The sequence below is a fragment of the Rhinolophus sinicus genome, chromosome 2 (genome assembly GCF_057876585.1).
Source record: "Rhinolophus sinicus isolate RSI-liver-muscle chromosome 2, RSI-T2T, whole genome shotgun sequence".
NCBI lineage: Eukaryota > Metazoa > Chordata > Mammalia > Chiroptera > Rhinolophidae > Rhinolophus > Rhinolophus sinicus.
In genome coordinates this window covers 102,936,949-102,963,315 of record NC_142502.1, presented here as the reverse complement: position 1 = coordinate 102,963,315, position 26,367 = coordinate 102,936,949, and the positions used below count along the sequence as shown (strand labels likewise).

Here is a 26,367-nt window from a genome sequence, read left to right as displayed (position 1 = left end):
TACCGTTTTCACACAGTTTATTCAGAAGTGTAAAAGTTAAAACGTGGACATTTTCTCCTAAAACAAATTCTCCCGCCACTCCCCGCCACTCACTCACTCCTCACGTCCCGTTACCCATGCTTACCACACACTCTTGCAAAACACGGGGGGCGGGGGGGGGGGTCAACACCACAGCTATTTGGTAATACAAAGAAACTACAAAGTTACGTAAAAGAATCTCATTTACTTCCTTTTCACTAACAGACCATGAATGAAAGATTAAGGGGCAGACACAATACCTCCATCCAGAGTTCACACTTCCCTAATATTCTTTTATCTTCCTCTAAGACATTAAAATCTAAAGCAGTTTCACTTACTGTAATCTGATATTCCATTTTTCTTTTCTGAATGGCTAAGCTAGGACACACTTTCCTTTCAAAGCTGATCCTAACAACCGCGAGACTGGCAGAAAGCCGTCTCCCAGATGTCGCTTGGCCGCGACGCTCTGCAACGGGCAGTTATCACACAGGTGCAAATGATGCTTTAAGAGTTATCAAAACTTTTAAAAGTAATAATGCATTAATATGGGGCCTCCACATTTTTCTGATGCAGCAAAAGTCCTCTAACGGTGGTGGCAGCTGTGAGGGAGAAGGCACTTGGTGCGAAAATTCAGAGGGTGTCTCATGAGAGAACGCCACAGCGAAGCCGAGTCAGCCCAAGCTGCCGGCGACCCTTTGGGGTGGAGAGGGACACCCCCAGGAAGGCATCGCAAAGGGAGGATCTGTAATCATGAATCCAAGGCAAAACGGTATTTAAAGTTGGGAGAGAAGCAATACCAGAAGAGATGAGACACAGTTGCACCGCGGGTCCAGGAGTGAACCTGACAGAGCTCTGCAGAGCGGCTCTGCACTTCCGTCGGGTGGGTCCCTGCACTGCTCCCAGGGAGGTTCCGGAGACCGAGCAGGAAGGAGCAGCACCTTCGCCAGGAGGGCTCCAGGCCTCCTGCCTGCCTCGGCCTGGACTCTCCCTGCGGCATTCCGAGGAACAAACCGAGCTCCTGCTGGCAGCGCTTGTGGGTATCACTGGTCCACGGCCACGTCCATGTTAGGGATTTTCTGATACAGCCATGAAGAGAAAGCGAGGGTTTTCCCCGTGATCCGGGACGCCTTGGCAATGCCCAGTGGCTTTGGGGCCTTCTGAGCAACCCTGGATCAAGCTGATATCCCCCATCAACACTCAGAAAAGCAGCATGAGTATTTTAGATGGGCGGGAGGATGTAAATTGATGGATTGACAGTCTTTATCCTAGTACCATACATAAAGTGCACCATGAATGGAGGCCGAGGTACGGGGAGAAACGGACCATCGCCACCCCTCAGGGGACAGGACGGGATGGTGGGTCATTTCCTTCAGCCAGAGTGCTGGCTGCTGAGGCTTCATTATTGCTTGATTTCCTTAGTACTGTGGAACTTCTCGGAAATACTTGATGGGCTTGGCAGAAAGCATGTCACAAAATCGCAGGATTGGCTTATACTCGGTAAGTGTATGTTACAACCTCAGTAATGCTGGATGATGGCTGTTTTTTCCCCTTCATTCTGATGAACTTAGGAAAACTCAAGTTTTTTTTTAAACATCTATTAAATTGGCTCATGATGCTTCTAAAGAAGCAGGACAGCTGTTTATGGCTGATGTAGTAGAAATGGCTGTTCTACAGCTTTTCAGATGCATTACAGAAGAGAATCCACTTACTATCACATTTCAGGTGAGTTTACCATGCCATGCTGGTGGGTTCCATAACCTTCCCGGAAGCTCTTTCAAAACAGTGTGTGAGAGGAAAACCGTGATGTTGTACAAAGCACTGCTCCATTAAGACTCCACGTCCAGGACACTATTTTGCTGCCTTCATGTAGGAAGGTATCGCGCCCCGCGAAGTCAGGCCCTCAAAGCGCTTGTACGTGTAGTTGACGAAGACCCAGTCTTTGTTCTTGTAGTCAGTCTCAGGGTGATTACTTGCGGCCACTGGGAAAGAAACAGATGTGAGGTGATTCAATGCTCTACCCGACGGACCACTCGGTACAGCAGACGGCATTCTGGAGAGCACAGCAGTTTCTATGTGGGAAGTGATTTTTCACTCGGTATGAATTTCCTACATTTATTGCCTGTGTTATTTGAACCTCATTTTTTTAACAAATAGTTTTCAAAGTTTTATTTTCCCATTTCTGTCATTTCAGGTTACTTAACCTTTAATTTAATAAATAACAAAAGAGCCGGTCTTTGTGATTCACCCACCCAGGTGAGCAGCATAACCATGGGCGTTTGTATCCATCTTCCATCTGACAGGCTCCCCAGCCGCGACACTAGAAATACTTACGAATGTCTGAAGTTCCTCTCCATGTTCTCTACCATGATTTGTAAACATCACCCCAAAATTGGGGGAAATAATGTGTTTGTAAGGTAGCAAGAGGTAGTGTTGGTGGTATTACCTGTCGGCTTAAGAATATCAGATTCTGGAAACTCATCGAAGTTTGAGGTATCATCAATGCTTTTGATTTCAATAGATATTGCAGCAGGTCTCTCTCTGCCAAGAACAGACAGGCCAAAAATTACTATGGTTAGTAATCATACACATCATAACGAATCAAGTGTTTCTCCACAAAGGGACCCCCGCTGTGACAAGGGAAGACTGTCCACTGGGAGGCAGCGTTTGTTTTCTGTGAAAAGCTATGACAATGACCAACCACGCCAACTGACTACATCCAAACAAAATAAATTACACTGAAAAAATATAAGTAACAATTATTCATAGTCAAGGAAGAAAGACAAGAATAATAAAGAGAAATTAAAGTCTGAAGTTAATCCACAACCCTGACAGCCTGCCACGTCTGCGACAAAGGGAATCGGACCTCTGAGAGTCCTCTCGGGTAGGGCTCTGCCCTTCTATCACACGTGCCAACGAAGAGGGTGGCTAAACATGCAGCACAAAGGAGGCAAATCAGAACACAATTATGAAACAGATGACAACTTCTTCACCTTCTGTTTAGCAACCAACAACTGCTGCGTAAGACGGGCGGGCCGCCAGCAGGCTGTGCCAGCTCTCACTGCAGCTGGCAACACTACAAACCCACCAACAACCTTCACTTTCCCTCCCACTCCCCTCTGCACCACTTCCCACCCAGTCCGCCTTCCACTGAGAGCTCCTACCCTCTGGGCAGGGACAGTCCTGTTGGTGGCCTCCAACACTAGACAGGCTGGTTCTAGGTTCAAAGAAGCGCAACACGCTTCTCAGATGTCCCCTTCACCACGGAACCCAAAGTTCACTTCACCTTGGACATAACTGCTGCCTTCACCTATCTCATGGCACACGGCCGACAGGAAGCCCCACCTACCAATCCTTATCATGAATTAAAATCAGGAAAAGACCCCGAGTTTCTAAGACGCTCTCTTCTCTTACTTGGTTTGCCAAAAATGGCGCTTCCAAATTAGTATTAAGCAAACTACAGACTTTCTGAAACAATCCTGAAAGCTTTTGTATGGATATACCTGATATGTTCCCAGTCAACGCCTTCAAAAAAAGAATTACTTTTGATTTCCTCAACTCCAGGGGCTCCAATCCTATGTTCCCATTCACAGCAGAATCTGGAAAAGACAGCAGCCTTTCAGCATACCTCAAGTAGTCGCTTTGGAAAAAGAAAAGGAATAACCTCCCCCTTTTTATAAAAAGAGAGGAAAGGGAGGAAGCAGGGAGCAGGCTCAGGAAATGAAAGCTTAAAAAAAACATGGATTCACTCATGTCAAAAAGCCTGGGTGGGGGCAGAGGTGTTCTCTGACCGATACCTCAAAATGAGATCCTTGGCTTTCTCAGAGATAGGAACTTCTGGAGGAAAAGTCAAAGTTTCTTTCCAGTTCATCACCTTCTTATATGTCTCTTGAGGGGTCTCAGAACAGAAAGGTGGGTAGCCTGTAATAAAAAAGGAACTTCGGAGCTTTCGCACCCCAGAACTTGGAATCTGACTGAGGTTATTCTCCTTAATACGAGTCTATGTATCTTTAATGACCTTGTATGTCCTTCCCTTCATGACATGGACAGGATCTTCCCTCATCCCAGACAGCATCTAAACCAATATTTTGGTTTCCCCCAAATGCCTAAACCCACAGTGAAGCTGTGCTTCTGGCACCACTAGGGAGCACGCTAATAGCTGGAGCTGGGAAAGAAAGAAGGACACAAGCAGAGCTGCAGATGTGGGAGCCACTGTGACTAAGGAAGAAATGAAAGGATGAAACATCATTAAGGAATGACTCCCTTTTAAGAACATCCTCACATGGCTAAAACGCCAAACAAGTTGAATAAGAAAAAGGCGCAGGTTTGAAAAGTGACCATCTTCCCTCTTTTGAGAACTACAGATAAGAGGATAAATGCTCACAAAGATGGCTCCGCCGCCCCACACAGGTCACGTCCTCCTCCCCAGGTACCCACCCACCCCCTGCTCCCAAAGACCACCCAGCAGCCAGATGCCACACCAGTCACCACACACTCACTCGGTACCCACAGATACACTTATTCTCCTAGTGCTCTCTGCCTCATGGCCCCCACACGGCTGTACCCCCTAAATACACAGACATACCATCAAAACAAGGGGGGGATAGGTCAGAGGGTTCCAAGCTTTGAAGGCCCTGAAGGGAAGGGGACAGCAAACAAGAAGTAATGAGTGCGGGAGGCAATGCCCAGGAAAGCTCTCCACATACGATGGGTGTTTAATAAATGCCAGTGACTGAAAGAGCTGCTAGCCAGAGAGGCTGACAAAGTAGAAGAAAAACCTGATAAATGATCAGCAAAGCAACCACAGGATGCCAGATGCCAGAGAATACAGTGGGATACATTTTATGGCCAAGAGTTTTCTACCCGGGAAATTTTCCTTTGAAAGACAAGGGGAGGAAGTGCTTAAATCACCCCAAATTGAAACCGAGTTTATTACCAGTGCAGGGATCTTTCCTGGCTACACAGACAAAGCCACCTGAACGCATGCGACTTACCGATGAGCATCTCATACATGATGACGCCGAGCGACCACCAGTCACAGAGCTTGTTGTACCCGGTCTGCATGAACACCTCGGGCGCAATGTAGTCAGGAGTACCCACTGTGGAGAAAGCCTGAAACACGGGCCACACGTCAGGGCGGCCCGGCGGGCAGGAGGGTGCCCAGGGGTCCGCTCTAGAGACCGGCTCTGAGGACCCCCTACAGCTACCCACACACTAAGCAAGCAGATGGCCCATTTGCCAGAGCACTTCCCAAAGGAACAGGACAGCTTTGCCAGTGAGGAGAGACCCCGAAGCCCAGAGTTCACTAGGTCAAAGGTAGCTGCCGTAACAACTAGTCGCCTAATTTACCGAGCACCCAGGAAGTGCCAAGCTCTGTACTTCTCATCTACTTATGAGCCTATTCGATCCTGACTCAGCAATGAGGACCCTATGAACCAAACTTTGCAGATGAAAACTCTGACACCCAAAATGGCTTGCCCAAGGCCACTAGTTAAGTGGCAGGGCGCAATTTGGAAATTAAATATCTTGCTCCAAATCATCCCTCTTTCCACCATATATTTCCTTTGAGAAAATCATACAGGGAAGTTTTATCACCAAAAGCTAAAATTACAGCCCATAGGTCAAAGATTCATAAATGCTTATTTACCAAACTTAATTATTTATATAAAGAGTTCTTAGAGGAATGTTTTCTAAGTGCAAGTAATCCGGTCGCATACACCAGGCCTGCAATACTAGGAGAAGTACAGCCAAAGCCGTCCAGCGTGCTCAGCATGGAGGCTTTACCACGAGGCAGGCTCGAATCTACATGCTTTCAGTATTATGTAACTTCTCAAATTAAAAATTACAGCTGTGTTGTCTTTTAAGAATATTTATTACAAGATACTGCAAACATACAGAAAACAGCACAGACATTGTAACACATGTGTAACCATTACCTATGTATTGAGAGGTTAAATAATCTGCCATATTTGTCTCAGATCATGTGTCTTTTTAAAATAAATGAAACTGAAGAAACGAAATTACAGAAGTGCTTAAAGCCAGAGTCCCTCCCTCCCGCCCTCCCCACTGAAGTTAAAACTGCCCTGAAGCCGCTGCGCTACGCTTGTATGAATAGTCACGTAAATGCCGTATTACTTCTTGTATATTTCAACTTTTAATAAAAGGCTTCATACTGTACTGTATTATTCTACAATGCTACAGCTGGCTGGCTTTTTGTACTCCAATTATCACTGAGTTATTCATGTAGCTCTAGTGCACCCATTTCACTGCTATCCACTACGCCATTACACAAATGTCAGTGTTTTTTATCATTCTCCTGTAAATGGACACTTCTATTGCTTCCAATGTTTCTCTATAACAAACAACACCTGAAAAAGCATTCTTGTAACACCTCCTGAGCACTCGTTCTCTAGAGGATGTAAGAGAAGTAGTGTCTTCTCTGGGTCTTGCCTTCCGAGCATCTTCTACTCAGACATCTTCCAATTGTCCTCCAAAGAGGTTACACTTATTTAAACAGCCTCAGTGGGCACAACCGCCTGACGTCCCACATCTCAGCAACACTTGGCTTTGTCAGACTTTCTAATTTTTACCAATCTGATGAGTACGAAATGGGATTTCACTGTTTTAATTTGCATTTCCCTTATTTCTAGTAAGGTTGAGTGCATGTTCATATGTTAATTATCCATTCAGGTCGTTCTTTTTTGAATTCCTGTTCAGATCCTTTGCCCATTCGTTGTTTCAGTTGCCTTATATTTTTTCTTATTGATTTGTGGAGTTCTTTATGAATACAGGGCATTAATCCCTATTCAGAATATGAATTCTTCATAATTTTACATATTGCAAATATCTTCTCCCAGTCTGAGGCTTGTCATTTTTATTAGGGTATTTTATTTTTTAATTTTCATTTATTATTATTTTTTTTTTTTTAAGGAGGGCGCAGCTCCCAGTGGCCTATGTGGGGATCGAACCAGCAACCTTGGTGTAATCAGCACCACGCTCTAACCAACTGAGTTAACCGGCCACCCCTTATTATGATTTTTCAAATAATACAATATTTGTCGCATTTTTCAAATAATGCAATATTTGTCGCATACCAAAATGTGTAATTATTAAATTATAAAGTGTAATAATGAAAATGAATACCCATGGGTCCAACTGAAGAACCGAAATATGACCAGTGTCATTAAAATGAAGCATGTACTCCTGCCCCTCTCATCCTCCTACCTCTCCTAACCTCATGTTCAATTTGACCATTCCTCCGCTTTTAAAAATAAATTTAATTTTGCCATGTGTCTCTCTAAACGAGACCTTATTTAGATTTGTTTTTGAGCTCTGTATAAATGGTATCATTCTACATGTAGTCTTCTGCTGTTTGCTTTTTTCTCTCAATGTTTTGTTTGTAAAATTGACCCATGATGTCATAAGTAGCTGTCGTTCAATTTTTTTCACTGCTGTAAAATATTCTATTCCAGAATGTAACCATTTTCCTGTTGATGGACACTGATTTATTTCCATTTTTTTTTCTATTATGAAAATGCAATAAACATTCTTATACAAGTCTCCTGGTTCACAGGTGCAAGAGTTTCTCCAGGGCATATGACTAGGGGTAGAAATGCTGGGTTGTAGGATATGCACATGAACTGTAAGATAATTCCAAAGTAGTTGAAACATGTGGCTGTCTTTTCCTTTATGTCTTTCAATATACAGAAGGTTTTTTTCTTCAAAATAGTAAAATACATCAAATTTTTTTTTTATGATTTGTACTTCTTGTATCATATTTAAGAAATCCTTCTTTACTCTGAGGTCAAAAAGATATTATATCCTGTATTTTCTTCCAAAATTTGCAGTTTTACTTTCCATCTACGACATATTTTGTGAATACTATCATGCAGAAATCCACTTTTTCCATACATAATTGTACATTGTTTCCTTTCAAATGCACATATTAAATAATATAAATGCCAGTTTAAAAAACAAAAGCTTTAAAGTCTGAAACATGGATTGGGCCCTCCCCAAGGAGCAGAAATATTTTCATTCTAATTATAAAGGTTAAGAAACCACAGAAACCCTTCAATTTAGAGTCTAGATTTATTCCAGCAAAGCTGAATGTTAAGTAAATCTTATTTGTTCAAAGATTTCTATTATAAAACCAGAGACCTGTTGCCACAGCTAAAGAATTCCTTTGAGATGCTAAGGTGTTAAAAAATTCTTGGAGTTATAAAATATAGCCAAGAGCAGGCACAAAGCTGTGACGCAAGGCCGTGCTCTCTCTGGGATGACAGCCCCGAGCCTCAGGAGCTCACACTTCACCACACTGCTAGTACGGAGTGGGAGGTATTTCTATGCTAAGGACTGTCCCTTCCCAAACCTTTGTCTATTTTCCACACCAAGGGTGTCCTCCCACTCCAAGCTCTTAATACCTCAAATCTGTACCCTCTTTTTCTTTTTTTTGTCTGGGTATTTACAGTATCAGTTAGAGCTGCACTCTGGAAGAGCTTTGTTGGTTGTTAATAGTCCCTTCAAACACAGGATGTGTTCCAACTTATGATTTCATTTAGGATTTTAGGGGAACTAAATCAATTTCATTTCCTACTCCATCACTTCTGTAAATTCTACACCGAAAAAAAAATTGACAAAGATCAGATGCCCAGATGTACTTCATCTCTGACCTCTGTGGTTTAATAACTTAAAGCTGACACATACCTATTTCCTACACCAGTTACTGAGGCCTAAGGTTACCCAAGACCACATTTTAAAACATTATAACATGATTTAAGCAGCCCATGGGTGAATCATAAGCCTCTACTTTATTCAGTGATTTTCAATGAACTGAAAAGTAACAGGCTGGGTGCAGCAATATGCTGGGCTTAACCTAGAACAGTAAATTCATGTTAAGCTTTAACTAATATTAACCTTCCAACTTGATACGAGCTGAATGGGATCACTTATGAAAGGTCAAAAGCAGTGTTAATTGACCTTTTGAAGACTGAGAAGTGGCTTTTCTTCAAGTTATCAAAATAGGTAATCTGAGGATGACCTTAATACGTTTCCATTTCTACTACAGATAAAATAAAGAGGCAAGAACCTTAACCACAGCATGAGAACCTCAGCTTATTCAGATTTTTAAAAAAACACCTTTTAAACTATTGAAGGACATTGAACTCCAAATACAGAAACTATGAAATCTCCTTCCTTACAGATCTATAAATGGTTCCTAGTAAGTCTGACAGGCCCCTTTGGTGCTTGTCAAAGAGCATAAAGCATAAGGATAATTTAAGGTTTTTAAGCTTAATTACTCCTCAAATAAATATTAGTACAGTGGCCAAAGATTAAATCTTGGCTTGCTTTAAATAAAATCACAGAAGATTCCTTACCTCTTGTTAGATTCCAAAACATAGGTAAATAATTTCCCAATGACGCAGGAGCTATTGTTTAAGAACGTCTTCCTTGGAGGGCCTCAACCTTCACTGCACAGAATCACCCAGAGTCCTTTTAAAAATCAGAAAGCCAGACTATATACCCCAAACCACTGAATCAGAGTCTCTGGGGGTGCGACCCAGACATCAGTATGTTCGGAAGTTCCCCGGGTGGTTCTGATGTGCAGCCAAGGTTAAGATCCAATGTTCTATGGGGAGGCATAAAGGCAGCATACGACCACATCTGCTCCTGACATTCCCTAACCCGCAACAAGCTAAGTAAACACTTTTCAACCACATACAGAATCTAGACATGTAAAGGGGATCAGAGTTCCTACGGAAAGGAGACTATGCTGTGACTATACCAAACTTAAACATCCCCAAGTTAATGTGGGAGAAAGATGATCAAAGATTAATTTAAGTTACTGCAGCTCTAAAAGTGTTTAGTTTAAGTTAATGCCTCTCCCAGGGCCCATGTTTAACATAAAAATCATAACACTCAAAGTGTGACCTGAGGCCCACTGATGGGCGTCAAATAAATTTAAAAAAAAAAAAAAAAAAAAAGCAAGTCTTTTCCTTTGATTCTTTCCTAAAGCATCCTACTAGCTTCCATTTTCACATATGACTGACGCCACTTACTAGGGACCTACTAAGTGAGCTATGAAAGATACTATAGAGACCTCTACTTCAGTATTTTACTAAAAAGCCTGGCTGAAAAGCTGTATCTGGCAAACCTGCCAAGTTACTACTGTATACATTGCCAAGCAGAAATGCCGCCATTTCTAAGTAACAGACGTACATGAGCATCCTTCTGAGTTAGTCACACTTTCCACTGCTGCTATGCTTGTTTTCTAACGACCAACTGTTAGTCTAGCTTTGCCCTCACCAATTTCATTTGCCCTGGGTTTCTAGCAAAGCCTAAGTATGCGGTGATACACATTTCTATCATCCCTGGTCAATAATTTTCCAATAACTAGACATTAGGACATGTACACGTACACTGCACTTCAAATATGAACCAATGAATCAGAATAAAAGTTTGCTACACAGCAATATTTCACTGGTGAATTTGGATTATTTAAATAACTTCCAACATACTATCAAGGTAAATCCAATAATGTTTTTTAAACTTGTGGGGCCTAATTTTATGTTTATACACTCAAATACTTACAAAGTAAGTAATGAGCACTTCCCTTAAATTTCTCACCAATTTTTAACACCAAGTAGGAAAGGGTAGAGCAGGTAAATTGAGGAGTCTTGATCTGCCAAAGTGAATCAAATTTTAAAAGTTTGAGGACCACTGCCTTAAGGCCCTGGGGAGGTATCTGTACTTAGTTTCATTCTGAGAGACTCCAGTTTCAATATCACCCCTTTAACACTATAAAAAGAGAGAAAAGGTAGGACAGGAAGGAAAGGGGTTGTCACCAATATAAGAGTTCAGAGAGAGGTCATCCACTGAAAATGTCACAACCAAAACAACTTCATGTTATGTGCCCTCCTTCACAAGATTACTTTTGGGGCTACCAACATAATAACAGTGCTCTATTAAGGTCATCTTAAAAAGCAAGGGATGGATATGCTGCAAACATTTATCAAACGCAAATTTATGTGCATATTTTTTGTACACATTTATACTTGGTTTGTAGCACATAAGAAGCTACAGGTATGACTTACTAGCTGACGTCTATTTCTTTTCCAGGTTTCTGCTTTCCTTTTGGAGTTCATGTTCTGGAAAGCTAAAAGGAGAGAAAACAAGTTCTAATCAAAGTTCAGACAGGAATGTTTACTACTCTTTTAGGCTCTGATTCAAACCACACGAGACCCTAAGGTCTGCTCATCAATAACTCTGATGACACATCTCCCAGCGAGCCTGTTAAGTCCAAATCGGAGGCTCTGGAGCATTTACTCAAAGACTCACACAACGAGAGCTGAAGCAGCCCTTCCATGTGGATCACGAGGCCAGAGAGGACATGGACAGGTCTTAACCAGAATTACAGAGAATTTACTCAGAATTACAGGAAAGTCAGTCTCATCAGAAGCAAAGGTCCTAAAGTGGACCTAAAATATTGTTTCTCAAAATTACCATCCAATTTCCGAGAGTAATAACTGTTAAATGATCAGAGTCTTCTGAATTTATAATACATTATTTGACATAAGCTCCTCTAAGATGAATTATAATTTTACTCCATAGTCTCAACTGTTTGATAGTGCTAGAGTGAAAGTAACACTCATAAAGATAAATTCCTTTCTGCCATGACAGAAAGAAGCACCGAGGATAAATCTCCTGTGGAACTGTTCCCAAGACTTTTTCCTCTACGCCCCCAAATTCCTTCCCAGGGACCTTCTCAGGAGAGCTCCAAGGCAAGCTCTTTCTGATACCTGTCTTAACACCTTTGGTGGCACTCATCTTGCCTCACCGTACACAAATCACAGGCAAACCTGGGAAGATTTGTTTAACTCTCAGAAGGCTCAAAGTGAGAATCTCCTCACCTGTCCTGCATATTCTGGTTACCAAGGAACAGCTCTTCTAGGCCCAGCTAAGGGATAAAAAGATTAACATCACCGTTAAACTTACTGAAATCACTGGGGAGGCTGTGGTTCAGATTCCTATAAAATTCTGTCCTATGTGCTTTCTTCAGTCCGGTGCAAAGGCCAAAGTCAGAAAGTTTCACATGGCCCTATGGGGAAGAAGAAACAAGATGATGGATGGATGAACATTCATGGACGTGGAACAGAACATTGACTTCTCCAGCTCCTTGCAGCATCCATTACAGCGCCACAGCCAAAGTATGCCGCCCTTTTTTCTTTTATTACAGGGAAAAATTATAATAGCAAATAAAATTTTAAAAGATCACCCAAATCCTATTATACTAATAAAGTATCCTCATTTTTATTATCTTGTTTTTGTCCAAATATAAATTTTCAAACATAGTTGAACCTTTCAGAGCATCTAAATATAATTTTACGACTTCTTAAACGAAGTCAAATATTCTTCGGTTTCTATATAGTCTTCAAAATTACCAGTTTTAATGTTTACAGATAATCCTCAAATGACTTAGTACATCCTTGTTTACCCAGCCACCCCCCCCAAACCTCCATTTCCAATTCTTCACTCGCATGTAATTGGATTACAAGCAACCCTGTGACTGAAAGCCTGTGTTCCCAACCCTCACGCTGCCTGGTACAGAAGATAGTCTTAATGAATGGTTGTTAAATAAGGAGTAAATGAACAAATCTAGGTTCATATAGCTTGAATTATTTCATTTGGAAAAATTCCAAGGAGTAAACTATTCCAAACACAAAGAGAATAAACTTAATTACATAGTTCTTGATAAATGTTGCCATACTGCATTCCAATCACGACTCTCTGCCTCTATCATTCCCTTCAGGAAAAACTCACACCTTGGGCCAGACACCATAAACTGTAGCGTCTCATTTATAACTCTTAAGCCACAGCTCCCAGACTCAGTCATCAAACGGCTTGCTGGGAAACAGCAGAACCAAAGCCAGAAATCGGCATGTTCTTTCTCCCCAGACCAGGATTACCTACCCTCCCCACTCCCCTGATCTCATCCTAACCAACCCCAATACCGGATGCTCACTCCATTTCCAATGCTTCACTCTCATGTAATGTGCATTACAAGCAACCCTGTGACAGAGAAGGTCTCCAATCTCCTGATCTCATCTGGAAAATGGGGACAATGACGTCTTCCTGGCAGGAATGATGAGGATGAATGCATACAAGGCTCCTAACCTGCTGCCTGGCACATAACTAGCCCTAAGAAACAGGCAGGTGTTCTTGGAGCGGTAAAATTTTAAGCAGAAAAGGAGGTAAAACCAAAAATAGGGGAGGGAACCCTGATGCTCAGAGAGCTACAAGCTCAAGGCCACACAATAACAAGGGGTGTGGCCACCATTTGAGCATCAGTGATTTCAACATCTGTGGTCTTGCCCTGATAACCACCTGCCTTCAGGCCCTAATAAGCAAAGGTCCCAGGGTGCAAGGCTATAGAGGAGCTCGCTCCTTTCCGTCAGGTTTTATGTTGTTTTGTTTGGTTTTTAAAGAAATCCCATTAGGTTTGGCTGTGTGCACATGCGTAACAAGCTAAACTGCCAAACAAAGACAGCTTTGAGACTATTAACCTGATCCTTTTTTTTTCAGATCTGCAAATAACTTGTTCTACAAGCTAAGGAACAGAGTTTAATTTGTAGTTCTCATAATGACATGTTTTACCAGGACACCACTAAGAAAGGAGTGTCTTACAGAGCAGTGCCTGGAGCAAATGCTAGTCTAGCCTAGATTTTCAGTTTCAGGGAATTCTGCAGCTATTCTGAGTTTACAGCAAAAACACAAAACTTCTACATTTTCACTTCTACAATCTACGTGGCTGACCACATAAATGAGCTCGCTTGTGAGAACATTTTTCTACAAGTTTGGGTTAGTATATTACAGAGAACAAATCTGCACCTAGCGGGGTTCCCCATTCCTCCTCAGCTAGATTGAGTCCCCGAGTTCTTGACCTTCAATCTCCGCTGGACCTGAACATACGCGCAGACTACAGGGTACAAGTAAGCCAGCACTAAGGCACCTGGGGTACAGGGCCCGGGCACGTGAACCCAAGACCACACAAAGCAAGGCCAGGGCTTCATTACAATTATATAGGAACTTAATCACATTGAAGAATACTCCCATATACATAAACATTTTAAAAGCAGAATACCTAGCTATTTACTTTTAAGATGCTAACTGTATATAAATTACTGATGCAAATAGGAAAGGTATTAAAGCTATTACATGAAAATAATGGTTATCTTTGAACGAGAAGATAATAGGTAGTTTTCTTCTTTATAACTCTCTGCATTGTTCAATTTTTCTACTATATGTGTGCATTATTCTTTTTTTGTTGTTATGAACCCTTTAATAGTATATACATATAAATCACCCAAAAGGATGCACCTATAGAATGACAGAGCTGTGTTTGAAATGAGGGCTTTAAAAGAACAGGGTTTTTTAAAACAGCCTTCTGGTTGTTCCTGAAGACTAAAATACACACACACAAATATAAATACACACATATATATTAATATTCATGCATTATGTATACATGTGTATATATGTATGTATGCTTATATGTATGCATGTAGGGGATGAATGTGAAAGGAGCGAACAGGTATCGTAGGCTGGCTTTTTTCTCATAAGAAAAAAGCTATTAATCAGAAGAAATTGTCTGACAAATCTCCTGCCCTTTTGAAACAGAAAAACAAAGGTTTTCAAAGAAAGTAGACCAAAATTTCAGTTTTTTCAAAGATAGCAAGCTAGTTACCAGCAAGAAAGAAAAATATCCTTGGAATTAAATTTACTTTTCTACTTAAAAGAAAAATTCAGCCTAGACCACAATTCAGTGTAACAGAACCTAACATTCTGGAATTTTAGAACTGGAAGGAACTTTGGAGCTTCTCTGGATCAATATATTCACTTTAGAGGTAAATGAGGCCCAGAGGGCATAGACCAGCAATCTAGCAGCACAGGGATTCTCTCCTGATTTGCTGTGAGTTTAAGAACCAAACAACTAATGTCATTTGCATGTCTAACGATAAATATGAAGAGGCCATTACAGAGGCTGAGCAGGCCTCTTTAGGCAGAAGGCATACGATGTGGGACCTACACTCTGCGACAGCGCTGCTGCTGTGCCTGATGTCCTGGTTCTTGGCGGGGTCACCTGAGGAAGCTGCCCAAGAGGGGGGTTCTCAACAGGTGACGCAGCAGTAGAGCTAACTGTATGCTAAGAGAAGGGGACTGTCTTTGGCTTTTTTACAAAATAACCTTCCGAATCACTTTTACTCTTAATCATTTTCAAAAATGTCCTTTATTTTTAAGAGGAACATTCAATTAACTTATAGAATCATAAGCCTTTCAGAGAAAGGAAGTTCATGGCAAACTTACCTGGGGGGGGGGGAGAGAAGGAGAGAGACAGACAGACAGACAGACAGACAGACACAGACACAGACACAGACACACACACACACACACACACACGCGCACACACATGTAGGCCCCGGCCCCACAGGCAGCACAGGAGCTAAAGCAGAAGCTGCTCAGGTGGTGAACACATGCAGTCCTGCTCTACCCCCCAGGGTACCTTGCTGTCCAGGAGAAGGTTGTCTGGCTTGATGTCTCTGTGGATGAACCCAAGTTGGTGGATGGAGTCTATGGCTAATACTGTTTCTGCTATATAAAACTGAGTCTCCTCTTCTGTCAGGGTGTCTTTCTTCATCAGTAGGGTCATCATGTCCCCTGGAAACAAGAAGATACAAAACCACCACACACACATGCACACACACGCGCGCGCGCGCACACACACACACACACACACACACACAAACACATAAGTGCCCGTTTTCAGATCTGACTCCCCTATCTGCCAACAGAAGGCAGGGCTAAACAGACCTGTGCTGTGTTCCAGAGACTGACCCACACTGTCACTCTGGGTGGAAACGGTAAGCGGTTTCCAACACTTAAAAGGTCAAATTCACAGCCACGAAGAGCAAAGCCCTTTCACCCCAGCTACCTGATGCTGACCACTGAGCTAGGATTTCCATTTCACTTTAAGAGAGAAAAAGGAAATTTCTCTGACACCAAAAAACTAAATTTGCTTAGAACAAATTTTGAACTGGGGAAAAAAGCTACTTCACTTTTAACTTTGTCTGCACAAATATCTGCAAACTTCTCTATACCTAGGACCAAATGGCTTGTCCACACTGTTTTGCTGTTGTTACAGAGAGAGGCTGAAGTGCCAAACCAAATGTAAACATTTGGGAGGCTGAAAACTAGCTTTCCAATTTCTGCTTATAATAATTAAACATAAACAAACAGAAAGGTAGGATTTTAGGTAGCAAAGTGCTAGTCAACAAAAAATTAAAATAAACTGAAAATGCTCCATACTAGAATGTGTAATAGCTGCCTCCAAAAAATGCACACTGAACACTTCCCAAGATCAGTGGGGTTTTTTTTCCTCTGGTATCTTATTATAGATATTTAAAGATACACCAACATGCTTTATGCAATTTATACAACACAGTACCAGTAGTTTAGCAGTTAAAGATAACCTTAGTTTTCTGCAGTCAAAATGTAATTATTTCTGCTTAATACCAGCAACATAAAACGGCAAAAAACAGATTCTGATCCTACCTCAATGGTTAGACAAAAGCAAAGAAAATATACATAAGCTCAGAGAAACAGAAAGATTTAGTTTAGATCGCAAATAAAGCCACTTATGTTAGAAAATAGGGGAAAGAGAAAGAAACCTCGGATTTTAACAGAGCATCATGCAGCTTTTAGAATTTCATTTCATTTATAACTTTGGGGGAATTTTTGTATTTTTAGAGAAAAGTAGATATTTTACCCCCAGGCAAAAACCAAGCCATTTATTAAAATGCTCTCTTTTTTGACCCAAGACTTGAAAAATAAGAATCCCTAATCACTCCGGGCAGCCACACATTCAATCTGGAGGCACACCAGCGACTGGGGCACACACTCTGGCCGGCTCTAAGGCAGCGATGTGGCCTTACAGGGTGGCACAGGAGAGCAGCCAATGGCCTCACCTGTGCGAGGTCGCCCAGCCGATCAGAGAGCTCAGGCCAGATGGTACATGGCTCTGCAGGGCAGCTCCACCGAGGGCAAAGGGCGGGTCCCGGAGACATGAGAGGCTACGGAAGATGGAGCAGGTAAGGCTCCAGGAGACCCATGTCAGGGGGCTGGTGACCGAGCTGGTTCTTACTCCTATTTAAGTGGAACCTAAATAATGAAAAGTTTCTCCTCGTTCTATCATATCCTTTTCTGGCCTTCATCAATTCTAAATAAAAAAATTATTGATGACCCTAGGTCTAAACTAAAGGTTTTCACAAGATCAAAATAGGATGTCACAATTATATTTGCTTTGCTACAGAATCAAAGAAAGAAAAAGCTCTTTCTTTTTCCCACTAGAGTTTCCTCCTAGCTCATCTGCTCACTGGGAAAGAGACTGTGTCCCCCAGAACAGATGGCATGCCCTGCTCCGGGTTTACTGTGGAGCTCTTAGGAGACACACATGCTGAGCTACATAACACTGGAAATCTCAGAAATGAGAAACTTCTGGCTACTGATTCTGGCTACTGATCCAGGTAATGAGAAATTCACTCCTCATTCACATAAGTTATAGAAAAAGAAACCAAACGTTGAAGCAAAGAATGTTATCGTTTCAATTTTGTCACTTGGGTAACTGATTATACATGATTCCCATTGACAGGAGAGCAGGCAGAGTCCCTAGTTTATTCCTATATATTTAGAAAGAAAAAGAAAAGAAAGAAAGAAATGTCCATCTGAAATCATGAGAATGCGTGAGAAGGTTACTTTTATGGCACTAAGAATTGTAGAGAGGCACCCCAGCACAAGACAGGTTACTGACTTCCTTTACAGACCTAAAAAAGATACAGAAAGTAACGGTGAGCACGATTAAAAGTAGAAAGGAGGGTTAATTGAGGTGAGAGAGAAACCACAGAACAAAAAGGAAAAATGACCTTTCATCGTCAAGTCATTACCTCCAGGCAGGAACTCCATGATTAGGTAGAGGTTTAGCTTATCCTGAAAACTATAGAACATTTTCACAACCCACAAACTGTCTGCCTCCACTAGAATGTCACGTTCCGCACGAATGTGGCCAACCTGGAGGTACACGCATTTGATTAATGACAAGCTTGCTCTGCTTTATTAGACGGTATATTTGTTTCAACAATGTAAATACTATTTTGAGTATTCAATTGTGATGACGCAAAACATCTCATTTATGCTTAGGCAAAGCTACGAACTCAAAATTGATAACATTTGACTTGAAGGTATTCAGTAATGAAACTTCAGTGATGACAGGCTTAAAAAAATGGCAAAATGAATGGCTTTAATGCAAATGGCAACTTTAACAGTGCTATAAATTGAATCCCTGATTAGTTAAAATTACCATTATTTTGCATATCTTTTTGTTCCAATACAGGAGTGCCCCCCTTATCTGGGAGGGATATGTTCCAAGACCCCCAGTGGATGCCTGAAACCAAGGGTAACACAGAACCCTATACATACTATGCTTTCTCTGATGCATACATACATCCCTATGAAAATGTTTAATTTATAAATTAGACACAATTAGACGTTAACTACATAACTAATAATAAAATAGAAATTATAACAATATATAATAAAAGTTAGGTGAATATGGTCTCTCCCTCTCTCTCTCTCAAAGTATCTTATTGTACTGAACACACCTTCTCATTTAAAGGAAGCACTTTAGTTTCCCTCTGGCATACCTGAACTGCCAGTATTGCTACTCTTGTGCTTTGGGGCCATTACGTAAAGCAGAGGTTACTAGAACGCACGCATGGCCATACCATGAAAGTCAGTCTGATAACCCGATGCTACTGAGTGACTAACGGCAGGTAGTGTACACAGCGTGGAGACGCTGGACAAAGGGATGATTCACGTCCCAGGCGGGCCTGAGTAGAATGGTGCAAGATTTCATCATGCTATTCAGAAGAGTGTGCAATTTCAAACTTATGAACTGTTTATTTCTGGAATTTTCCATTTAATATTTTCAGACCACAGTTGACCACAGGCAGCTGAAACTGCGGAAAGTCAAACTGCAGATAAGGGGGGATTACTGTAATCTTTTATGATAAAAATTAGTCTCAAGATGAGACTCTAAACAAGTCCTGGCTCCAGTCTGCAAAGGTACCTGCAATGACAGTGCCCTGGTTGACAGTTCTAGAATTCTAAGATATCATAGCATTTGGTTCACCTGTGCACAGAGTATGTGCTCAATCAATTCTCAGTGAATTGAAATATAAGAACACCTAAGAAACGTTACAGATTCAAATTTATGACATTTCCAGTTTTCTACTTTTACTGAAATAATCTAACTAAGGAGACCAAGTTGCCGAAGGTTTGGGAGAAACAGTAGAATTATGTCATTAAAATAACATTTTATTATCAAATTTATCTTATCTAGTTTAAATATAGAATAGTAATCAAAACAGTGCAGCAGATTATCAAATCCCGCCCCCTTTCCTCTTACGTAAGTGTCACAAAATGCAAAGCAGGGTTGAATGAGATCTAACTGTATCAAACCCAGTCCCATCCTTGAATAGAGGTTTCAGTCCTAACATACACTCCAGGGCTTGAGTTTTACAATATGTTTGAGGTAAAGATGCACCACAGGTCACAGACTGAAGCTTCTGTTGGCAAACTCAGCCATGATTGTTGTTTTGTTTGACACAAAGCCCTATATGCTTGTTTTAGTGGAATGTCTTTAGCAAAGCCAGGTACTTGCTTCCATTTGGACACAGGCCCCACCCCTCTGTCCTGTCTTATTTCCAACCTGCCTCATTCTCATTCTTCCACGCTAACTCCCAGGGGCCTGAAGGCATTTGAGTTAACGTACTATTTGAGTTTTCTGTCTCTACTAAAATTGTTCTTCGGGAAATTTTTAAATAAAAGTAAACTTACATTTTTACATCTCTACTTACAGTAAGAGGATGGGAAAAATGGAAGATAAGGGAGATAAGAACAGTGCTATGAAATCATAAAGCAGCCAAGTTAAGCATCTGCTTTTCCTCAGCTTCATACAGATACAAAGCTTTTGGGAAACACCGATGCCACTTGCTGAACTTCAGCCGTGGCTGTGACCCAGTCATTACCAGATGCGAAGGCTGTACAGGCAGGCAGCCTGCACCTGCCTCTGCATCCCCTGCTCCTGTTAAGGAGCCAGAGAAAAGACAAGGCGCTACTGGTACCACTTGTCACTCACCCTGGAGGTCAGAATGGTGACTGAGACATTCCCTGTTTGTCATGGGGAACATTACAGGCACTGTGAGCACACTTTCCCCTTCTCTCCTGGGCTGAAACAGCAACTAGGAACCTCAGGATCTGGAGTGGAATAGGGTGAATACAGGGTAAGGGACAGAAGAGCCAGAGGTACAGCTCACTCCAGAGGTTCCCTTCCTTCTGTCCCATAAATATTTAATGGGGAGGGGAATTACATGCTAGTTGCTATCCTGGGCACTGGGAAGCAGAAATAAAAGCCAGTCTTTTGTCCCTTACTAATGCTACACTGGCGTACACTATACTGGCATTACAACTGGAGGTTTTCCTTTTGTACTGAAGAAACTAGCTAAATGCTGGTCTGTTCTCCTTTAATTTTCCAGGTAGCAAAAATATCCACCCTGTGAGACGGAGTAACAATCTGAACTCTCACTGGGTAGCTTTAATTCTTGTTCAGTTTAATAAAAGCAAACAAAAAACATTTCCTCTGAATAAGGCACCTAACCTACAAAAAGTCAGGCTCTGAATTTCAACTTTGTCAGCCCTGCCCAAAGGCGATGGGTGTGCCCTGGTCTGCTTCCAGTCTCACCTTGCACAGACTTGCTGCTTGCTTCTTCAGCATGGCTGACCCAGGAAGTCTGTGGCCAGAAACTTTAACGTGACTATCCTGAGATCAAACCTAGGGAGTGGAGTCCAACAGCAAGATGGACTCAGGTTCTAATTCTAACAGACATTTCCTTTACTTTCACATAGAAAAAGTTTAGAAATTAATTTTGAAGAAGGTACAATATTTGAGAAAATGTTTTTACACAATGTTTTTATCCAGTTACCATGCTGGGCAACTGGTACATGCTATGAAGGATTAATAAGTGAGAATAAACTTTATAATTTTATTCCGAACGCTAATTATTTGATAAAGAAAAGGCTTGAGACTTGGTTAAACTTATAGGAAATATGTCTTGTAAAACTTACTTGTGAAATACAAAATATACTGACTAATCAGTACAGCTTTATATTTTCTTTTTCAAGATCAAGTGAAACTCTCTCTGTGTCTACACCCACACCACACACTAACTTTGAGATAATACATAAACAGGGCTTTTGCATTTTTAACAAGGTTGGTGTTAGTATAAGCTATACTGTCTGAAGATTTACTGCCAGGGTACTTGATATTCTCAACTGAAATTCCTGGCTGTCTAAAGCTTCTGGGTGACATGAAAATGAAAGACAAAGTATAAATTCCAAGTTTCGAGCTGGCACGTAAGTGACGCCTCAGTGGTTATACCTCCTCTCAAGAGGCAGAAAGGACTGGGTGTGGGGCCCGTCTCCATCCCTGCTCTTGGGCTCTGTATCCAAAGCCCTCCCTGCGTGAGGGCCTCTCTTTGCCTTCCTGCAGCATCTGATCTTTTACAAGATACTTGCAGGCATCACCCACTACAATCTGTTCTTAAGCAACCAGCTAAATTAAACTAGATTTGAAGAAAGTCTGCATTCTCGTTTTTAATATACTGTCCAATATTTAAAATTTATTTTGCATAAAGTATGTTTTCATCTTATAAATCTATCTACAAAGTAGGTTCGGGATTTAGAAAGCATTTTTAATCATTAAAGAATGTTCTCTTTTAGGTAGTGCTGAGCTTCTCAGAAGACCCAACTTTGGTTTCAGTGTACAGAATGAAGTATATTGAGACACATTTTAGATTGCAAATTCCAAATTCTAATTCCTAAGCCTCAGTTCCAAAGTATATATACAATTTCTATCTCTCAGTATTCAGTAAGGAACATGCTACCACACCAAGTGTGACCTCAAAACAAGGCTCCTCTTGACAAGGACAACTGGTGATTAACTGGGAAATACAAATAGCAGATGCTTCTCTAATAGATTTTTAAAAGACTGCACATAACATGTAGGCATTACCTGTACTTTTAAAATATATATAAGTACTTCTTTGTTGGAGAAAGAAAAATATTATATGTATATTCATACATGACAGCTAAAGAAAACTATGAGAATATACATTTCAATTAAGCAAAAAAAGAACAGTTTTAGCAGACAAAAAGTTCATAAACTGACTAAAATCACTGTTACAATTGTGTTTTACCTGCTCTTTTTCAAGCATATCTGCTTTACGGAGTATTTTCATTGCATATACATGCCCTGTATCTTTCTTCTGAACAAGCCGCACCTAAAAGTTATAAAAGAAATGCCAAGTTAAAAGTTCACACTGCCAAGCTAACGCTTTCATGTGTTATAGGAAGTACCGTGTTATAGGAAGTACCGTGTTTCCCCGAAAATAAGACCTAGCCAGGCAATCAGCTCTAATGCGTCTTTTGGAGCAAAAATGAATATAAGTATTTAATATTTAAGCTGAAAAAGTACTGCAATTTTAATATAAGCAACCAGCAATAACAAAGCAGAAGAAAATGCTTTTTGATGTTACAAAATGGGTATGTTGCACACAGTGGAATCCTCAAACATCTCCGTATATGAACAGCTCGGGCTGCCTCGCTCGACAAATCAATCAAATTTAAAACCCTCACGTTCGAACTTAAGGACTCCTTAAAACCTGTGGCACGTCATGCAATCAGCCCAGAAAAACCTAAGTAAATGATAACAGCAATGTTTAAAACGATAGCAAAATCTCACGCATAGGAAAAATGTCTGAAGAATAAAACCCTCAAATGTATAATTAGGGAAATGGGGTTTTAGGGTTTCCTTTCTCTTTTTAATTTCCCAGTGTTTTTTAGAGAGAACAGATAAATAGACAAAAAGAAAATTAGTGGTCTACAACCCAAAGAAAACCTCCTTGGCAATTCCCTGCCCATCCTCCCCCCACCTCTCCCAAGATATGGATGTTTTCTTCTCCCTGCACCTTTCCTCATGTTTTTCCTGATTGAGTCCCACGTCCCTTCCTCAACGAACAGAAAGCGATTGAGAGGTGGTACTGTACCTTTCCCTCTTTTCAGGGGCCAACTGGGATTCTGAACACAGAGGGATCAATTTAATCTTTCACCTGCGCTTCTGAATATGCACTCACACTTCCCCAAGGTATTGGTCTTTAATAATATGCTGCTCCTTTTATACAAAGATAATGAAACTACTGCATCAGTAGGTCGTCCACTTTGGATGCTCCCGTTAATGGGGATGACCTTGTGGGCCCATTCAAACCGTCCCCAACAGATTGCTCTTGTGACCAAGGAGGATGCATTTCCAAGACTCGCTGGGACAAAGGCACACATTTTCAACTTCCTACCACTACCTATGTAACTCATGGCTGCAAACGCTGTCTCCTGGGGCCACGTTTTCAGAGCTGTACCAATCTGACAGGAAGAATAACGGGTGGAGATAAGCTTTGCTTTGAGTTTGCTCCTGGAGAGACCATGTGGTACTGGGCAAAACAAATATTTTAAGACCGGGGAGACCTGGGCCCAACTTCTGGTACCATTCATTGCTCATTGGCTATGTGACACTGCAACGTTATATATCCCCTGTGAGTCATCCATCGTACAAGTTATTGTCCTGATTATAGGAGAGAAACACTCAGTAAATAATAACTATTAATTTCCTTCTACCTTTCAATTCTCCCTCTAGATCAATACTTAAAGCAGCAACATCATTTCTGTTAGAACAGAACAATCAGAGATCCGGGACAGTGAGAGGGGAAGAAAGAGAGAAGGAGGACAGAGCAGTTAAGACGTGGGGCTGTCACGCTTGACCCACCTATCCCGTATTTCAGTTCTAGCAACAATCATGAGATTGTGGCATGTTAGAAGCTTTCAAGTTCTGTGGTATTTTTGTACTTGATAAGCAGCTGTGTGTTTTTGGTTTTTACCTCACCAAATGCTCCTCTTCCTATTACTTTTAAGGATTCAAAATCTTCCAATCCAAGTCTTGTTCTCTTCAAACGAAGAAACTCAGTTTCCTTCCGAGCATGTGCTGATCTCCTCAGTCGTTTCTAACGTGTAAATAAAGGGGGAGAGGGATGGAAAGGGGAGGAGTTGACACTCTGCCAGCTTTGCAACAGAGTCCTATTTGTGGTTTGACCCATCTGGAACACAGGGCCACACCAGACTAAGCACAATCTTTTCACACATGAAAGCACCCTAGAGGACCCTTAAGAAGTCAATTCTCTCTTCCCCGGCCTTCAGACTCAGTGACCAAACCACACTGAACAGATGGGTGCTTCCTCTGCGGACTCTCACCAACCTACTTCAGAAATCCACTATTCTACCTTTTCTAATAAAGGAGGGATAAACAATCAACAACATTTTCCTTTAACCTTTGTTACATAAAAGTGGTTTTTTTAATTTCCTTCTGGGGCTTTTACACATTGCAGTTCATTTTATGCGCTTTCTGTTGTTCCTACAAGTCTGAGGTATTTTTCACCATTTTCCTAGGTTCTGTGATTCATTCCTTCTTGAAATGAATCACAGCATTTCCACTGCCATTTCAGTTCCTTGCAGTTTCTTGTTAACTGTTTTTTCTCCTACCACGTCTATGGGCATTGGAGAAAAGGGCTGATTTGAGAGATATTTTGCTTATGTAATAATTTCAGAAGTGTGTCTCACTTCTATGGAGCCTTTTCAGTGAGTTCTATAAAAGTATGCTACAATTCGCTTTTTAAAGTTTTAATTTGGTTTCATCCTTTCCTTTTCTTGGAATACTAAATTAATTCTAATTAGTTTATTATAACTGTGCCTAGAGAAGTCTTCCTCTCCTGAGTACTTAATAATTAACTTCTCCTTTTGTATGAATACCTAAATCCAGAAGCGCACCAGCTCTCGTAAGTTTCTGTTACTGAGCCAAAACTCTTCCCCCACATACAATTAGCTGAACACGATATGACCTGCCATGCTGGGTTTCAAGGAAAAAAATTCCAATTTCAATTACCTCTTCATCTTTTAGGCCTTCTTCTTCCATCACTTTTTCTAATTTCTTTTGCCTAAAAATAAATAAAGCCGTTTGAATAAATTTTTGGAAAGTCTATCTAAACATAAGAATTATTTTTTTAATGATAAAAACAGGCAAATCTCAAAAGGCCTCATTAAAGCAACAAATTACAGTTACTAAGACAAGTGAAAAGATTCCCACTCTTTGTTAGTTCTACATTTTGAAAAAGATTGTATAAGTATTAATGCAACAAAGAATCTTATTTCAAAATGGAAATGTGTCTCTCTTTTTCTTTCTTGGCACTAGTGTATTTCCTCAACAAACCACAGAACAGCTGGTGTTTGATAACCTCAAACAACAGCCTCTATCAGGGTGTTGTTTCTCTCCCTCTCCTGACTGAAATCTACTTCCTTTATTTTTACATCTTCCTCCTCCTCCCTGCCACAGGCAGAGTCAGAAACAACAAAGGTAAAGGCAGAATTTGGAGATTCAAGGGAGGAAAATGATCCAAAAAAGGTGCTGGTACCACTATCAAAACAAGGACACTATATCCTTGGAGTACTGAATTTTAGAAACTGCATTCAAGAATATTTTTTATCTACAGTCTCATACAGATTTGATAAAACAAAAAGAAATAATTAAAACTTCCTTACAGCCAATTCCATATAACCTTTACTTATTCCGCATAGCAAATGAAAGCACGAGGGCTGGAATCTCCCCTCCACCACTCATCAGCATTCCAGATGACAGGCAGTGTGAACAGGGCAGGGAGAATGAAAGTACAGGGCACAGAAAGCAAGGCACGGAGTGTGAGGGCTGGCTCTTAGTCTGTACACAACTCAGAACTTATGGGGGGCCTGTGCACAAAGGAATGCTGTGATGAGCTTTCTATTTTAGAACGGCAGCCAGCTGTGACAAGCTAATGTACTGGCAGGAAAAGCAACTGACAGATTGAGGCAAATTAAAAGCTTTGTTAAGTATTCAGATGTGCAGTCAAGGTCTGGAACTAAGGCTGGAAACCGAGAGTGGAGTGGACAGAGCCATTGCAAAGATGACCAGCTGGCAGTAGGAGTCAAGGGAAAAAGTCTTAGAAATTCTTGTGTGGGAGGATAATGACCACTAACCAAGATAGGAAACACAGAGAGGAACATGGAAAAATAATGAGTTTCACTTTGGTCAATGAATATTTACTGCATTAATAG

The 26,367-nt window shown here is 41.1% G+C and overlaps 1 protein-coding gene across 2 annotated transcripts in view; it reads right to left on the bottom strand.

Annotated features, from left to right (window-relative positions):
* Positions 1-26,367, bottom strand: part of STK38 (serine/threonine kinase 38) — a 38,698-nt gene continuing 12,331 nt past the window's right edge. For both annotated transcript variants that reach the window (XM_019738800.3, XM_019738799.3), the window contains exons 3-14: positions 25,166-25,217; positions 24,108-24,230; positions 22,377-22,460; positions 18,009-18,132; positions 15,572-15,726; positions 12,007-12,109; positions 11,106-11,167; positions 5,010-5,127; positions 3,813-3,936; positions 3,519-3,614; positions 2,462-2,556; positions 1-1,997 (exon numbers count right to left, since the gene is read on the bottom strand). In XM_019738800.3, the coding sequence (XP_019594359.2) occupies positions 1,867-1,997; positions 2,462-2,556; positions 3,519-3,614; positions 3,813-3,936; positions 5,010-5,127; positions 11,106-11,167; positions 12,007-12,109; positions 15,572-15,726; positions 18,009-18,132; positions 22,377-22,460; positions 24,108-24,230; positions 25,166-25,217 (1,267 nt within the window). In that variant the 3' untranslated portion in view covers positions 1-1,866. The remainder of the gene's footprint in view (positions 1,998-2,461; positions 2,557-3,518; positions 3,615-3,812; positions 3,937-5,009; positions 5,128-11,105; positions 11,168-12,006; positions 12,110-15,571; positions 15,727-18,008; positions 18,133-22,376; positions 22,461-24,107; positions 24,231-25,165; positions 25,218-26,367) is intronic.